Source organism: Myxine glutinosa, chromosome 5, assembly GCF_964187855.1.
Source record: "Myxine glutinosa chromosome 5, kmMyxGlut1.1, whole genome shotgun sequence".
Classification (NCBI taxonomy): Eukaryota; Metazoa; Chordata; class Myxini; order Myxiniformes; family Myxinidae; genus Myxine; species Myxine glutinosa.
Genome location: NC_136265.1, coordinates 184,192,337 through 184,206,943, shown reverse-complemented (window position 1 = coordinate 184,206,943; position 14,607 = coordinate 184,192,337). Strand labels below are relative to the sequence as shown.

General features: G+C 44.3%; 1 protein-coding gene across 8 annotated transcripts in view; it reads right to left on the bottom strand.

Annotated features, from left to right (window-relative positions):
* Positions 1 to 14,607, bottom strand: part of CUL9 (cullin 9) — a 321,162-nt gene that overhangs the window by 146,284 nt on the left and 160,271 nt on the right. For all 8 annotated transcript variants that reach the window (XR_013623648.1, XR_010984381.2, XM_068115286.2 and 5 more), the window contains 2 exons: positions 11,153 to 11,322; positions 10,924 to 11,057 (listed from right to left, as the gene is read on the bottom strand). Coding sequence is in view for 6 of the 8 variants with exons in the window: in XM_068115286.2 (XP_067971387.2) it covers positions 10,924 to 11,057; positions 11,153 to 11,322 (304 nt within the window). In the remaining 2 variants the exon portion in view is untranslated. The remainder of the gene's footprint in view (positions 1 to 10,923; positions 11,058 to 11,152; positions 11,323 to 14,607) is intronic.

Here is a 14,607-nt window from a genome sequence, read left to right as displayed (position 1 = left end):
AACACACACACAGACACACAGACACACAGACACACAGACACACACACACACACACACACACACACAGAGATTACTGGAATTATAGATAGATGGAGAAAGCATTCGATAGGGTTCCACGCGAAGTAGTGACATGGGCATTGAGGAAGTTAGGAGTGGAGGAATGATTGATCAGAGTAGTGATGGCAATGTACGAGAGAGAGCGCACAGCTGTAAGGACAAAGGACGGGAACAGTGGTGAGTTTGAGGTGAAGGTGGGAGTGCATCAGCGGTCGGTACTAAATCCACTACGATTTGTAGCTGTGATGGAGGTGCTGGCTCAGAACGTAAAGGAGGGTTTACCGTGGGAGTTGTTGTATGCAGATGATCTGGTGTTGATTGGGGAGAGTATGGATGGACTGAAGGAGAAGATGAACAAGTGGAAGGAATGTATGGAGGCAAAAGGTCTGAAGGTGAATATCGGAAAGACAAAGGTGATGGCAAGTGGTAAAGCATGTGGTGAGGTGGAAAGAACTTGGAAGTGGCCGTGTGCTGTGTGCAGGAAGGGTGTCGGAGTGAATTCCATTCAATGTTCAATGTGCGCTGAGTGGGTTCATCAAAAATGTAGTGGTCTGAGAGGGTCATTAATCAGTGTGGCAACTACATTCAAGTGTAAGGTGTGCACAGAGGGAGCTGCAGATGGAGGAAATGTTGACTTGGATCTTGGAGATGGCGTGAAGCTGAAAGGTGTGAAAACATTTTGCTAACTAGGAGACATGCTGAATGGAGGAGGTGGATCAGACATGGCGATGGTTGCTCGAGTGAGATGTGCATGGAAGAAGTTTCGGGAACCGAGTGGCATACTGACGAGGAGGGGAGTGTCGTTGAAGCTGAAGGGAAAGGTGTATGCTGCATGTGAGAAGTGCTACGATTTATGGGAGCGAAACATGGGTAATGAACGTAGAGCAGCAACAAAGGCTGTAAAGATTGGAAATGCTAATGGCTCGGTGGATGTGTGGAGTATCGTTGAGAGAGAGGAAGACAAATGATGAATTGCGAAAGATGATGGGAATAGAGCCTGTGATGGATGCTGTGAAGAGAAACAGGTTGAGATGGTTTGGTCATGTGTGGAGGAAGGATTAAATGACTGGTTGAGAAGAGTGATAGGAATGAATGTCAAAGGAAGTAGAGGACGGGGAAGACCGAGAAAGACTTGGCTAAAGATGGTGGAAGAAGAAATGCGGGCAAGGGGGTTAACAAGGGGAGATGCAGAAAATAGGGCAAAATGGAGAAGATTGTCATGGGGCCCGCAAGGCTAACCCCCGCTGTAGCAGGGAAAATGGCCTTAAAATGCCTGTTGTTGTTGTTGTGTCCTTGTATTGTGGATTTTTCTTGTCCCGTATTTGTGTTTGTGGGTTGTATTTGTATTTGTTTGTTGTATTTGTATTTGTGTTAACCCAGTGTCGGCCGTTCGATCAAATAAGGCCTTTCCCGCGCGCGCCAAGTTCGAAATACGCCTCGGAGTTAAAAGCTCGTTTTGGTCATCTGTCACCCAGAGGTCTTAACCCTGGAGACGCGGCAATACCTTGGTTGGAGAAGTGTGCACCCGTCCACCCCTCCTCCCTCTCTCACCCCCTCCCTCCCCACCCATTGCCCCCAAGTTAATACTTGGTGGAAGCACCTTTAACATCAATTACAGCTGTGAGTCTGTTGGGATAGAACTCTACCAACTTTGCACAACTTGATTGGGTAATATTTGCCCATTCTTCTGTAAAAAAAACTGTTCAAGCTCAGTCAAGTTGCCTAGGGAGCATTTTCCAAAAAATCCAAAAATTCCCAAAAAATGATGGACGGCAATCTTCAAGTCAGGCCACAGATTTTCAATTGGATTTAGGTCGGGGCTCTGACTGGGCCACTCAAGGACATTTATCTTTATGTTCCTTAGCTACTCCAGTGTAGCTTTGGCTGTGCGATTCAGGTCATTGTTATGCTGAAAGGTGAACTTCCGTCCCATTTTGGTCGTGAACTTCCATCCCAATTTCAGCTTTCTTGCAGAGGGCAGCAGGTTTTCCTCTAGGACGTTTCTGTATTTTGCTCCATACATTTTCCCTTCCATCCTGACAAGTGCCCCAGTTCCTGCTGATGAGAAACATGCCCACAACATGATGCTGCCACCACTATGCTTCACAGGAGGGATGGTGTTCTTTGGGTGATATTAGTCAGGTTCACTATGTCAATAAATTATATTTCGTTCAAAATCATGGTAGATTAGATTTAATAATTATTATGGAACCCGAGAACAATGGAACGCAACGATAAAACTTAAACCCTAAATTGGGACGTCCCCACACCAGACTTAAAAAACGAAACAATGGGAGAATGATTCAAATAAAATGTTGTGTTCATTCGTGGGGACGTAACTCTGTCTGTGGTGAGTCAGGACTCGTCAGCTTCAAGCGCCGTCGTCCGATGCGGCTCCGTGCTTGGCGGGAAGTAGGCCTCGATGCCCCTCGCGCGCTGGTCCAAAGCACGCCGCCCGGCAGGCCCCGCTTGCACGATCGTCGCTCCACCGTCCGTCTTTCGTCCAGCAGGCAAATTTGGATCGTAATGGAAGAGGTTCAACCGGGAACGAGAGGCGAACAGGGAAGAGGTCCAAACGAATACGAAAATTACGGGCAGAAGGGAGGTTCGGGCAGGACGAATCCAGGAACGAGAAGGCCAAGGGAAGAGAGCTCCGGGCAGGAAGGAACCAGGGACGAGAGAGGCAAGGGAAGAACTCAAAATGCCAGCCAGCAAGCGGTTTTACTGGCGGTCTTCTGACATCAGCTCCTTCCCCTCCAACCAGTGCGTCGCTTCTAAGTTCTAACATTCCCAAATCTTCTGAGCTCCTCCGTCCCTTCCCATTGGCTGAGCGCTTGGCGCTCTGCTCCTTACCATTGGTCGGTGGCCAACCACGAGTCCTTCTTTACTCTCCAATCACGGGGAAGCTCTCTGCCCTTCCTTTGACCAATCGCACGTCCTCCCCTTCTCTGCCAATCGGTGCCCTGCTTATTGCTCGCCCCTCCACTGGCCAATCACAAGTTCTCCTGGGCGTGGCTCCCAGCCTGCCCGGCACGATGTTCGTCTTCCATGGTGTACCACTGCGCGGCTGCTGCCTGCTTGCCTTTCCGGTCAGTTCTTATGGTCAGTCATTGTAAGGGGGGAATTTAATTAATGTGTGCACTAAGGGCCTATCTAATGTCTACAAGAGTGCGTTGCCATAAGGGACACCGGGATGTTCTCAGAGGGAACGACACACAATGAAGTCAGCATATTCCCTAACTCTCGTTACCAAGCCCCGTCCCCTAGTGGCGGGGACACAAATACGCAGCTTACTCCGACATTTGGGCTACAGGTCCCGAACTTAATGTACATCGAGATGGTTCTTCCATCACACCAGACGAAGCATAATACCAACACAGATCTACCTAGATCTAGATATTCCCCTACCTCAAAATTCATAACAATATAAAGGCGAGTCTAGAGAATGGAGAAAGGAAGTGCTGTATGTGTTGGTATGGTTGAAGGATTTATTCGAAAACAAAGGTTTGAAGTGGAAAACGAAGAGTGAATTACAGTCACGTGAAAAAGTAAGTACACCCCATGTAAAGTTTTGACTTTTTCAACATATTTCAACATACAGCTATTTGATCTTCATTTCAACAATATTGATAGATAAAGGTGAAATAATATAACAAATATCATGAAACATTTACATTTTGTAGTCCATTGTATAATTTAAATAAACATAAATGCAAATTTCACATGTGGAAAAGGTAAGTACACCCTTGGCTCCAATAGGTGGTGTTGCCCCCTTTGGCAGAAACAACCTCAAGTAGGCGTTTCTTATAACTGTCTACCAGTCTCTGACATCGACGAGAAGAAAATTTTGCCCACTCCTCCATGCAGAATTCTTTCAGCTGTGCGATGTTCGAGGGGTTTCTTGCATGCACAGCTCGTTTCAAATCCCCCCACAACATCTCGATGGGATTTAGATCCGGGATTTGACTTGGCCATTCCAGAACGGTCCATTTCTTTCTTTTCAGCCATTCCTTGGTGGATTTACTAGTATGTTTAGGGTCATTGTCATGTCGCAAGGTCCACCTTCGGTTGAGCTTCAACTTTCCGACAGATGGCCTCACATTATCCTCAAGCACCCTCTGGTACAATGAAGAATTTATAGTGGATTCTGTGATGGTGAGCTGCCCAGGCCCTGATGCAGCAAAGCTGCCCCAAACCATAATATTTCCACCACCATGCTTTACAGTTGGTATCAGGTTCTTGTGGTCAAATGCTGTCTTTGGTTTTCACCAAACATGTCTTCTGTTACTGTGGCCAAATAGCTCTACCTTTGACTCATCTGTTCAGAGCACATTGTTCCAGAAGTGCTGGTCTTTGCCAAGGTGTTCATTGGCAAACTTTAGTCTTGCCCTGATATTCTTCCTGGACAGCAAAGGTTTCCTCCTGGCACACCTCCCATGTAGATCAAATTTGTGCAGCCTCTTTCTAATGGTAGACTCGTTCACTTTGACATCAACAGTGGCAAGAGCTACCTGTAGGTCCTGTGATGAAATTCTGGGGTTCTTTGAGACTTCTTTCAGCATCTTGCGGTCTGCTCTCGGGCTGAACTTGCTGGGGCGGCCTGGCCTGAACAAGTTGGCAGTTGTTTGGAATCTTCTCCACTTGTAGATGATCTTCCGGACAGTCGAATGATTGATTTCAAATTGTTTGGAGATCTTTTTAAATCCCTTCCCAGACTCGGCGGCATCCATAACCTTCTTTCTGAAGGCCTCAGAGAGCTATTTTGATCTAAGCATGGTGATGCCACACACTTCAACAACAAAGAGCAAACCAAACTAAATGTCTGAGGTTTAAATAAGACAGATTTATTCATAAATAAATAAGACTCCAAGATCGTCTCTAACGATATTCTAATCATTTGCACCTGAGCTGGTGCACCTGATTCTAATTTTAGGTATTTGAAGTAGTGATAAATGTAGGATTGTGGGGATGTACTTACTTTTTCCACATGCGAAATTTGCATTTATGCTTATTTAAATTATATAATGGACTACAAAATGTAAATGTTTCATGATATTTGTTATATTATATCACCTTTATCTATTAATATTGTTGAAATGAACATCAAATAGCTGTATGTTGAAATATGTTGAAAAATTCAAAACTTTACATGGGGTGTACTTAATTTTTCATGTGACTGTATAATAGAATAGAGAATTAAAAACCGGAGAAAGAGGAAATTGAAACATTTTAAATGGCACCGTGAAGATCATCAGGGTAAGATGTGGAGGTGTATACAGTCTTGGCCAAAAATATTGGCACCCTTGCACTTTTTTCAAATAACTCTCAATTTTCTCAAAAATAAGTTGAAATTGACAAAAGTATTTGGTCTCCACAATTCTTTATTTGACTGTTAAAATTACAGAAATGTTGTTTTTGATTCAGAACTTAATATATCCTTTTAAATCAGAAAATAAAAAGAAATGGCATTGACAAAATTATTGACACCTGCGACTTAATATTTGGTAGCACGGCCTTGGGACAAAATAACTGCAGTGAAGTATAGCTTCCTGTAGCCATCAATGAGCTTTATACACCTCTTTACTGTCAGTTTGGCCCACTCTTCTTGTGCAAACTGCTCCAGTTCTCCCAGATTTGAAGGGTGCCTTCTCCCAACTGCTGTTTTCAGATCTCCCCACAGGTGTTCAATGGGATATAGATCAGGACTCATTGCTGGCCACTTCAGAACAGTCCAGCGTTTTGTCTTGAACCATTCCTGGGTGCTTTTTGAAGTGTTTGGGGTCATTGTCCTGCTGCAACACCCATGACCTTCGACGGAGACCCAGCTTTTTAACACTGGGTTGAACATTGCGCTCCAAAATGCCTTGGTAATCTCCTGATTTCATGATCCCATGCACACATTCAAGGTACCCAGTGCTAGAGGCAGCACAGCAACCCCAAAACCTCACTGAACCTCCTCCATGTTTGACTGTAGGGGAAGGTGTTCTTTTCTTTGAAGGCTTCATTTTGTTTTCTGTAAACATAGAGATGATGTGCTTTACAAAAATGCTCCAATTTGGTCTCATCTGTCCACAGGATATTCTCCCAGAACGATTTTAGCTTGTTCAGGCGTGTTTTGGTAAAACTCCAGTTGGGCTTTCTTATGTCTCTCTCTCAGCAGTGGGGTCCTCCTGGGCCTCCTACCATAGAACCCACTTTCATCAAGTTGGCGACAGATGGTGCGAGTTGAAACTGTTGTATCTTGTGTCTGAAGATCAGCTCGAATCTGTTTGGCAGTTGATCGAGGTGCTTTCTCCACCATTCGATCAATCCTTCTGTTCAATCTTCGATCCAGTTTTCTCTTGCAGCCACTTCCAGGGAGGTTGGCTACAGTGCCATGGACCTTAAACTTCCTGATAACATTGCGTATGGTGGACACAGGAACATCAAGATCTCTGGAGATGGACTTGTAGCCTTGAGATTGTCCATGTTTGGCTACAATCTTGTGTCTGACCTCCTCAGACAATTCCCTGGTTTTCTTTCTTTTCTCCATGCTCATTGCGGTACACACAGTGACACAAAACAGCAGAATGACCCCTTTTCTCTATTCAAACTGGATGAATGAGTGATTTAAAAAAATATTGCAGGCAATATAAAAATTTTATATATTTTTTATTGAGGGAGGTGAAATATTTGGAGGTGATAAAGAATTTTTTAATTTTTTTGAGACACTAAACAGGGGTTATAATTGAGATTAATTTAAGGAGAAATAAAGGGACTGGGGAGAAAAAGACAATAAAAATACCATTGTCGACTCGAAATAGGAAAATGTAGACCTCAAAAACCATGAAAAATCCGAAGAATACTTACAAATTTGCACAAGTTTTAAAACAAAAACCGAACTAGAAGCATGCAGGAAACAAAGAGACAGCAAAATAAACAGCAAAAACTTAACAAAACTACCGGAAGTACTTATCTTTGAGGAATTTGGCAGAGTCCAAAAACGGCATGACCAAGCTCAAGGAACCGGAACCGGAAGTCAGACCGGAACCTTTTTTCACTTTTGACCTCTTAAGAGCCTTTACACCATTTCAACCTTTACACCCTTCGTCCCATACAACTCATGAGAATTACAAGACCCCCTAAGAATCCTGATAACCATTAGACCTTTAAGACCCTGAACTCCTTACAACACCGCTAGACCTTCTCTCTGAGGGCCTTCTGCAATAACCTTTGAGGGTCACTCGTCATAAACAAAACGTCCCCCCCCACCCATTGGTAAACCACCTCCGCACCAAGCTGAGAGGGCGCACAATATTATTGATTTGCAAATTTTATCTTTCTTTTTTTTCCAGGTTCTGCTCTTCTTGGTTATGAGCATAATGAAAATTTCCACATGGCATGAAAAGACCATGTGGCAAAGAGAAAAGTCCCACGTGGCAAAGAGAAAAGTCCCACGTGGCAAAAAGAAAAGGCCCACGTGGAAAAGAGAAAAGTCCCACGTGGCAAAGGGAAAAGTCCCATGTGGCAAAGGGAAAAGTCCCACGTGGCAAAGGGAAAAGTCCCACGTGGCAAAGGGAAAAGTCCCACGTGGCAAAGGGAAAAGTCCCACGTGGCAAACTGAAAAGTCCTACGTGGCAAAGGGAAAAGTCCCACGTTGCAAAGGGAAAAGTCCCACGTGGCAAAGGGAAAAGTCCCACGTGGCAAAGGGAAAAGTTCCACGTGGCAAAGAGAAAAGTCCCGTGTGGCAAACAGAAAAGTCCCGTGTAGAAAACAGAAAAGTTCTGTGTGGAAAACAGAAAAGTCTCAAGTGGAAAAGAGAAATGTCCCATCTGCAAACAGAAAAGTCCCACATGGCAAATAGAAAAGCCCCACGTGGCAAATAGAGAGGTCTCACATGGCAAAGAGAAAAGTCCCACGTGGCAAAGAGAAACCCTCCCTCGTGGCAAAGAGAAACGTCCTACGTGGCAACGAGAAATGTCCTACATGGCAACGAGAAATGTCCTACATGGCAATGAGAAATGTCCCACGTGGCAAACAGAAAAGTCCCGTGTAGAAAAGAGAAAAGTCGCGTATGGCAAACAGAAAAGCCCCTCATGGAAAAGAGAAACATCCCGTGTGGCAAATATAATTTCACTCCATTATAATATAATGGCATATTTTTCTGATTTTATTATTGCCAATCCTCAGGAATGTTTCGACGGTCCACTGCTCATTCTATGCTACCCAGTCCACTCCTCTTTCAGGACTACCCGTGGTCTGCTCCACTTTCAGAGCTACTGGCGTTTTGCACCGCTTTTAGAGCTCCTACCAGTCTGCTCCACTTTCAAAGCTCCTTGTGAATCACTTCCCTTTCAGAGCTCTGTGCGGTCCGCACCGCTTTCAGAGCTCTCTGCAGTTTGCTTCACTTTCAGAGCTATTTGTGGATCACTTCCTTTTCATAGCTCCTCGTGGTTTGCTTCCTTTTCACAGCTTGCTGCAGGTTCCCATTCGAATAAACCACCGTTTAGAGGCCATTTTTCCCCGCAAGCGGGGGTTGGCCTTTTTCGGGAACTGTGGTTGTTGTTGTTTTTTGGTCCCCTTTTTGAAGCAATGTTTTACGGCCGGATGCCCTTCCTGACGCCAACCCTTTTTGCCGCCTTTAACGACAAGCAGGGAATTACCAGTGAACTGGTGCTCAATTTGCCGACCTCGGAAGGATGACAGGCTGAGTCAACCCCCCTGGCGTTAATTCAGCGATTGACCACCGGGATTCGAACCCAGGATCCTAGGATCCTAAGCCGGCACCCTGGCCGCTAGCCCACACCAGGGCCAGTTTCCCATTCGAATAAAGCCTGAAATCACCCTCAGATGGAAATTTAATGAAAACCCTTTTTGAAGTAGACTAGATGGAATTATTCACATCCATCAAAGGGGAAAACATTGGTGGTGATGTGAACGAAAACACCAAGAGACTTTTGTGTTCACTGGTCACCAATAAATATACAGCTATTGGACAAAAAATGGAAACAACATGGTACATGGGCCATACAACATCTATGCAAATTATGGGGCCACTGCAGGTATGTGACCGGTGCAAGTCAATATGAAAATCTATCCCCAGGAGGCCTTTCATTGTGTACGTATAAGCGGGCTACACCTCGAGTCCGGTATCAAGAGCCAGCATGGTCACAAGAGGAGACCTGAGTGACCATGAACGGGGTGTAATTATTGTTGGTGCACGTTTGGCACAAACTTCAGTGATAAATGCTGCGGGGAGATTTCTAATGTGTCACAAATAATTGTCTCAAACGTGATGTCAGCCTGCAAAAAAGGAGGAAAGATGTCATCATTGAAGGGCAATAGTGGGCAGAAGCACATACTCGACAAGTGTGATGCCATTAGTACAGACTGTGAGGCAAAACAGAAGAGCAATGGCAGGGAAACTGTGTGCGGAGTTCAACGTGGGTCTTGAGCATCCTGTATCATCGAAAATCTTAGAAGGGAACTCCACATAGCCAGGTTGCAATGCATAAACCGCTCGTAACACCTGATAATGCCAGTTTGCGGATCCAGTGGTGCAAGGAACATAGGCAATGCCGAGCAGTGGAGAAATGTGACACAGTTTGTTGAGTCGCCCATCAGTATGTTCCGGACCTCAATCCCATAAAGCATTTATGGGACTGGCTGGAGAGGCGCTGAAGACAGCGGTTTCCGCCTCCATCAAACAGACATGAATTGGAGGACTTCATTGTGGAAGAATGGTGTCACATTTCTACAGACAGTTCCAGGCCCTTGTTGACATGCCACATCATATCCATGCCATCCTGGATGCACATGGTCACCCAACAACCTAATAAGTGACATCCTTTTGGCGTTTCCATTTTTTGTCCACTACCTGTATGTGAGTGTTTGGGAAAAAGTTAATTTCTCATTGGTCAATGGTGTTCAATAAGTACTTGCACATGAGCTAAGGGTTGTGGGAATGGTGACAGGAAGTGGGTAGGGCATATTGAGACAAATAACAAGGAAAAGAGAGCTTGGTATTGTATGTTGTTGTTAAGTTTAATCGGAATTGTATGTGTAGTTTCTGAGAAGAATGCAAATACCTATTTTCGAACCAACATACAACCCTGGACCCACTTTGACCCCCCCATAAACTCCCTTATACCCTGATTGTTTTAATACCACAAACAAACTTCGGTATATCACGTTGGTGAGAGTTGTGGTCAAGCTGCATCGAAATAGTGTGTGTAGCTTCAGTGGAAAAAGCAAATACCTATTTTGGGAGAGGTCAAACCTGGATCCACTTTGACCCCCAGTAGACCCCCGTAGACCCCGATATTTTGAATGTCATGAACAAACTTTCGTCACAACATACCAAATATCATTTGTGCCGAGTTTGGTCACAATCCCATCAGCGGTTTCGGAGAAGAAGTTGCAAGTGTTTACGGACTGACGTACGGACAACGCGCCATCGCATAAGCTCCCCTGAACTTCATTCCAAGTGAGCTAAAAACAACAACAAAAGGTCTGTTTTCTACAATCACTCGTAATCCCGGCATCAACCGGCTCTGTGACTGGGTGTGGTCAGCATCTTTTATACATGATCATGCGATTACGACCTATGGGTAGTCACAACCCCCCAACTTGTGACAATATATCAATATACAACTAATAAAGGGAGTTATATGAAACAGTTTTTTTTTTTGTTTTTTTTTTGTATACTGAATCGAGGCTCGTGAAAGAGCTAAAGAGCTAAAGCTAAACTAAAACTAAAGCTAAAGCTAAAGCTAAAGAGCTAAAGAGCTTAGCCTCATAGGTAGACATAAAATGACAGTCTTTTTAGTATTGCAGTGGTAGTTTGGGTGATGCTGTGGTATGGAGTGCAGGGTATGTGGGAATTACCAACTCCTGTGATCTTCTGTATGATGGGCACAGCCAAAGCCTCCCAGCACGTCTGGCCCAAAGCACGTGCTGCCTCCACATCAGGCAGAAACCTTTGTGCAAACTGTTGTTCATGTCGCATGACGGTACTGAGCCTAAACAACACAAGAGCAAAATAGCATGGCAATGGGAAAACCGACGTGCACACGTCACAGTACAACGCATGCTGGCCCGTGCGCAAGGTCCATACTTCAAGTAGAGCTGCAAAGTCGTATCTTCATCGATGTTCTGGGTCCAAGTATGAGCTTTCATTTTGTAAAACAAAAATGTGCGGCGACAAAGCTGGTCCCGAAAAACTGGCCAAAACGTTGGCTTGGGGCCCAAGATCTCCAAACCTCGCACACGCGTGTCTATCCCTCCCTGCAACACATGATCCACACAAATGTCCAGGGTACCATGTCATGAATTTCCACAACCACCTCAAAAATAAACGAACACAAAAAATCTTCATCACGTAACATTCATTTCTCCAAAATGATGTGATATAAACACAAATGTTCGTAATCACTTGTGTATAAACCGCACTTTTCCCCCCATAAATATCTGATTGAAATTTTGGGTGAATGTTATCCACGAAAACGAAAGTGAAAACTCTATTTCTCCAGATATCTCGCATCGACAGAAGACCAACCTTCGTTACTGGGTGCCCTCATCAATCGCAGTGCATTGTGGGATATATCATGGAACTTTTTTCTGAAGAATAATTATTTTGATAAAACAAGAAAAAAAATTCCGTTATAAATATCAGTTTGCCTTTCGAATCCTTTATCTTAATTTTAAAAAAATATGCACCACCTCGCAGCAAAATAACCTTGGGTATTAGCATGTGTGTTGCAGCACAACAGACTGCTTGAGAGATAGCGTTAGCTAACGACTCGCTAAAGACTTGAGAGATACTGTCATCTCATGGCTTCCTAAAGACTTGAGAGATACTGTTAGCTCATAGCTCGCCAAAGACTTGAGAGATACTGTTAGCTCATAGCTCGCCAAAGACTTGAGAGATACTGTTAGCTCATAGCTCGCCAAAGACTTGAGAGATACTGTTAGCTCATAGCTCGCTAAAGACTTGAGAGATACTGCTAGCTCATAGCTCGCTAAAGACTTGAGAGATACTGTTAGCTCATAGCTCGCCAAAGACTTGAGAGATACTGTTAGCTCATAGCTCACTAAAGACTTGAGAGATACTGTTAGCTCATAGGTCGCCAAAGACTTGAGAGATACTGTTAGCTCATAGCTCGCCAAAGACTTGAGAGATACTGTTAGCTCATAGCTCACTAAAGACTTGAGAGATACTGTTAGCTCATAGCTCGCCAAAGACTTGAGAGATACTGTTAGCTCATAGCTCGCCAAAGACTTGAGAGATACTGTTAGCTCATAGCTCGCCAAAGACTTGAGAGATACTGTGAGCTCATAGCTCGCTAAAGACTTGAGAGATACTGTTAGCTCATAGCTCGCCAAAGACTTGAGAGATACTGTTAGCTCATAGCTCACTAAAGACTTGAGAGATACTGTTAGCTCATAGGTCGCCAAAGACTTGAGAGATACTGTTAGCTCATAGCTCGCCAAAGACTTGAGAGATACTGTTAGCTCATAGCTCACTAAAGACTTGAGAGATACTGTTAGCTCATAGCTCGCTAAAGACTTGAGAGATACTGTTAGCTCATAGCTCGCCAAAGACTTGAGAGATACTGTTAGCTCATAGCTCGCTAAAGACTTGAGAGATACTGTTAGCTCATAGCTCGCTAAAGACTTGAGAGATACTGTTTGCTCATACCTCGCCAAAGACTTGAGAGATACTGTTAGCTCATACCTCGCTAAAGACTTGAGAGATACTGTTAGCTCATACCTCACTAAAGACTTGAGAGATACTATCAGCTCATAGCTCACTAAAGACTTGAGAGATACTGTTAGCTCATAGCTCGCGAAGGACTTGAGAGATACTGTTAGCTCATAGCTCGCTAAAGACTTGAGAGATACTGTTAGCTCATAGCTCGCTAAAGACTTGAGAGATACTGTTAGCTCATAGCTCGCTAAAGACTTGAGAGATACTGTTAGCTCATAGCTCGCTAAAGACTTGAGAGATACTGTTAGCTCATAGCTCGCCAAAGACTTGAGAGGTACTGTTAGCTCAAACCTCGCCAAAGACTTGAGAGATAATGTTAGCTCATACCTCGCCAAAGACTTGAGAGATACTGTTAGCTCATACCTTGCCAAAGACTTGAGAGATACTGTTAGCTCATAGCTCGCTAAAGACTTCAGAGTTACTGTTAGCTCATGACTCGTGAAAGACTTGAGAGTTACTGTGAGCTCATAGCTCGCTAAAGACTTGAGAGTTACTGTCAGCTCATAGCTTGCTAAAGACTTGGAAGTTACTGTGAGCTCATGACTCGCTCAAGACTTGAGAGTTACTGTTAGCTCATAGCTCGCTAAAGACTTGAGAGTTACTGTGAGCTCATGACTCGCTCAAGACTTGAGAGTTACTGTTAGCTCATAGCTCGCTAAAGACTTGAGAGTTCCTGTTAGCTTATGATTCGCTGAAGACCTGAGAGTTACTGTCACCTCATAGCTCACTAAAACTTGAGAGGTAGTCACCTCATAGCTGGCTGAAGACTTGAGAGTTACTGTTAGCTCATGGCTCACTAAAGACTTGAGAGTTACTGTTAGTTCATGACTCGCTAAAGACTTGAGAATGCAGTTAACTCTTGACTCGCTAAAGACTTGAGAGTGCAGTTAACTCATGACTCACTGAAGACTTGAGAATTACTGTTAGCTCATGGCTCGCTAAAGACTTGAGAGTTATTGTAAGCTCATGGCTCGCTAAAGACTTGAGAGTTACTGTTAGCTCATGACTCGCTAAAGACTTGAGAGTGCAGTTATCTCATGACTCGCTAAAGACTTGAGAGTTACTGTTAGCTCAAAGCTCGCTAAAGACTAAAGACTAGAGACTTGAGAGTCTGGGACCAGTATCGTGAACCAAAATTGTTCTATAGGCCCTTACCTTCAAATTGGTACTGAAAACGAAACTTTTGCATCAATTTGAAATGAAAATAAAAAATTACCCATGCATGGCCACCCACTATTCGACAAGAGATCGTTATCAAGAATCCGTTATCTTTTTCTCTTTGTCCTGGGCTTCGTGGCGAGCGATCGCATTTCCTCTCTCTCTCTGGTACCGTCTGTGTGGCTGACGGTCGCAGAATTGTTGGCTCTCTCTCTGGCGGTCACATTTTGGATCCCTCTCTCTTCTTCTGTTCTGGATTGGAAAAAGACGGTTGTGATTTGTGTCGTGTGCGCCTTAGAGACTAATCGGAGCCTTGTGGAGCGTGGAACGACCGGAGGAGGGCGGTGTTCCCGAGCAGTGGTGCTCTCCGGACACGTTTTCCCGCCTCGCGGCTAAGGCGCCATGTGGCGATTCACGCAATCTTGTGCGTTTTCTGCGCGGTGGTTCGAGGCGACCCCACCAAGTGTTTGTCGAGACCAGAGCTGAGTGCCAACTAAAAGGGCGCATTTTCTTTTTATTTTATTTTATTTCTCCTTGTGTCGTGTAATTGTGTCCGAGTGGAGGGTCCCTCACCTTCGCCTTATAGTTACCTCAACTTTCATTTTCATTGCTTCACGTATATTTTCATTAAACCATTATTTGTT